Source organism: Stegastes partitus, unplaced genomic scaffold (genome assembly GCF_000690725.1).
Source record: "Stegastes partitus isolate 25-593 unplaced genomic scaffold, Stegastes_partitus-1.0.2 Scaffold495, whole genome shotgun sequence".
In the NCBI taxonomy this organism is placed as follows: Eukaryota; Metazoa; Chordata; class Actinopteri; family Pomacentridae; genus Stegastes; species Stegastes partitus.
Genome location: NW_007578226.1, coordinates 341938 through 344301, shown reverse-complemented (window position 1 = coordinate 344301; position 2364 = coordinate 341938). Strand labels below are relative to the sequence as shown.

At 40.7% G+C, this 2364-nt stretch overlaps 1 protein-coding gene and 1 long non-coding RNA gene across 3 annotated transcripts in view; one reads left to right on the top strand and one right to left on the bottom strand.

Moving 5' to 3' along the window:
* Window positions 1-2364, top strand: part of LOC103361282 (B- and T-lymphocyte attenuator-like) — a 10730-nt gene that overhangs the window by 4431 nt on the left and 3935 nt on the right. The window contains exons 2-4 of one of the 2 annotated variants that reach the window (XM_008287321.1): window positions 500-835; window positions 973-1014; window positions 1156-1284. In XM_008287321.1, the coding sequence (XP_008285543.1) occupies window positions 500-835; window positions 973-1014; window positions 1156-1284 (507 nt within the window). Of the gene's footprint in view, window positions 1-499; window positions 836-972; window positions 1030-1155; window positions 1285-2364 lie in introns of both variants that reach the window. The other variant, XM_008287320.1, reaches the window with a different exon arrangement.
* Window positions 1074-2364, bottom strand: part of LOC103361281 (uncharacterized) — a 3305-nt gene continuing 2014 nt past the window's right edge. The window contains exon 2 of the long non-coding RNA XR_520399.1: window positions 1074-1211. This is a non-coding gene — a long non-coding RNA (uncharacterized LOC103361281). The remainder of the gene's footprint in view (window positions 1212-2364) is intronic.

The following is a 2364-nucleotide window of genomic DNA, read 5'->3' as shown; positions in this document are numbered from 1 at the left end:
CATGTTTGCTATGAACCTGTTCAGGACCACCATAGGGAATGCATGGTCCTGACAGTGAAGCACGGAGGTGGAGGTATTATGATGTGGGGCTGCATGAGTGAAAAAGGTGCTGGGGGATGACATTTATAGATGAGTGTCTGAGGATAAACCAAAATATTGGCTGACAAGATGACTCCCAGTCTGCAGAAGATAAACCAAAGCACAAAATTACACAAGAGTTTCTACAGAAGAAAAAAGACAACATTGTGACTTATTCACTAACTTCTGTTGAATGCTGTATTCTGCTTTTGCAGTCTTGCTAAGACGTTAGAAAGCTTACAGTGTGCGCTCTTGTACAAGTTTGGCATCCTTTAAGTTGTTAAACTTACGTCCACCATTTTTACTGAAAATGCTACTGTCATTAACTGGAAGAAAATTCAATTGTTTTTGATACCAAACAAGAATTAAGTAACTTCTCATTTGCCATCTTCATGTGTTTTGTGTCATTTGTCTTGTGCAGGTAAAGACTCTGAAGCTGAGGAATGCGTCGCAGGAATTAATGTTCGCCGCAACACAGTTTTCAAGGCCTTAGTTGGACAAGAACTCAGGATTACCTGCACAGTTTTTTTCTGCAGCAGTTCAGCACCAACAGTCTCCTGGTTTAAATTTGTGAATGGTGTTCGGGTCCCTGTTAATGTCAGCAGTAGAGGTCACATTAAAACAATGTGGGAACTGTCAACGAAGCAGGAAGGGATGTCGTTTTTGATCTTCCAGAACATTCTCAGAAGCGACTCAGGTGTTTATCAGTGTAGGGATGGACGTGATGTGAGTCACGGCATCAATGTTGTCGTCGATGGTGAGTGTGATTTTTTAAGTAGTTCAATACTGACCTATTTAACCTGTGTTCACATTATAGAGCTGATATTTCTAACGGCTATTGAGTGATAAATAAACTAAGGCAGCGCTACATTCTGAATCATTGTTGTTTTACAGGTAATAATGAGACTACCAGTGTTACACCAACGCATGGCACAAGTACGATCAGTTTATGTATGTTTGTAGTCATGCTGCTATTCCACCTATTTCTTTCTTGCCTCACCTTTTATCTTAACTCTGTACATTTGTTCTGTTCTTGTGTTTTATATTCATACTGAGTCAAATCTTGTCTTCTTCTAGCTAACAGCTCAAATTCTAATGATGACTCATCAGAAGGCTTACTGATCTATGTGTACCTGGCTGCTGGGATTGTCACGTTCGTCATCATCGTGATAATTATATCTGTCATATCGATGCGAGGGTGTAAAGGTAAATGTGTTCAGATTTCTCTTNTGCAGTACACAAGAGAAGTGAGTACATCCCTAGTCTAATATGGCTCAAATGACTCAAAACTGCACCACATCTCAAATAACTGCATTCATTCTAAGTTGACAGGGAGAGTATTGCCTCTTACGAACAACAAAAAATGAATTATTTGAAAAGACCACATAAGTGCAGAGCCCAGAGCAGAAACCATGGAAGTGAATACACCTGTGATCACTGACACACAATCCTTGAAACAAAACTAAGCACACCTGTGATTTTCGATCAGGCTAACTGCCAAACATGGTTATAAAATGAGCTTCTATGTTCTGTCTGCATCATGGCTCAACATAGAAAACAATTATGGAAAGAAATGACAAATCTGATCTTCACAAAGACGGAAAAGGATAAAGAGAGATTGGCGATGAACTAAATATCTGTCAAAATATGTCTGTGAAGATTCTCAGCCATCCAGGTCATGGTTATTCTCACAGTTTTATCCTAGCAACTGGACTTGCTTGAGTTCCTTGAGGACGTTCCACCTCTCATCCAAGAGACTTCATCAGTTCTGACTGACTAGTTGGGAGTTCCAGATACCGATATCCTTGAGGTCTGTGAAGATTCTCAGTCCTCCAGGTCATGGTTATTCTCGTAGATTAATCGTAACAACAGGACCAATTGAGTTTCTTGAAGTTTCGGTTTCAATTGGGGGGTTTGTCGGGGGGAGGAGAAACAAACCCCCCAATTGAAACCGAAACTCAGGTGTTCATGGATCCTTAAGGATTTAAGTATCTGGAACTCCCAGCTAGTCGGTCAGAACTGATGAAGTCTCTTAGATGAGAGGTGGAACGTCTTCAAGGAACTCATGATTAAGCTACGAGATTCTGTCGAAATACAGCTGCAACAGGTGTTATCATGGAAAATGGGAGCTTCTGTGACACTTCAAAATGCCTCTGGGCAGCATCCAAAAAAGAAAACCCCTGCTTGCTCTTAAGGCACAAAACTGCAAGATGAAACTTTGCTAAATAATATGTAAGGAAGCTTGATGACTAGGGGGTCAGATGAAGTTATTCGGCTCAGATGAGG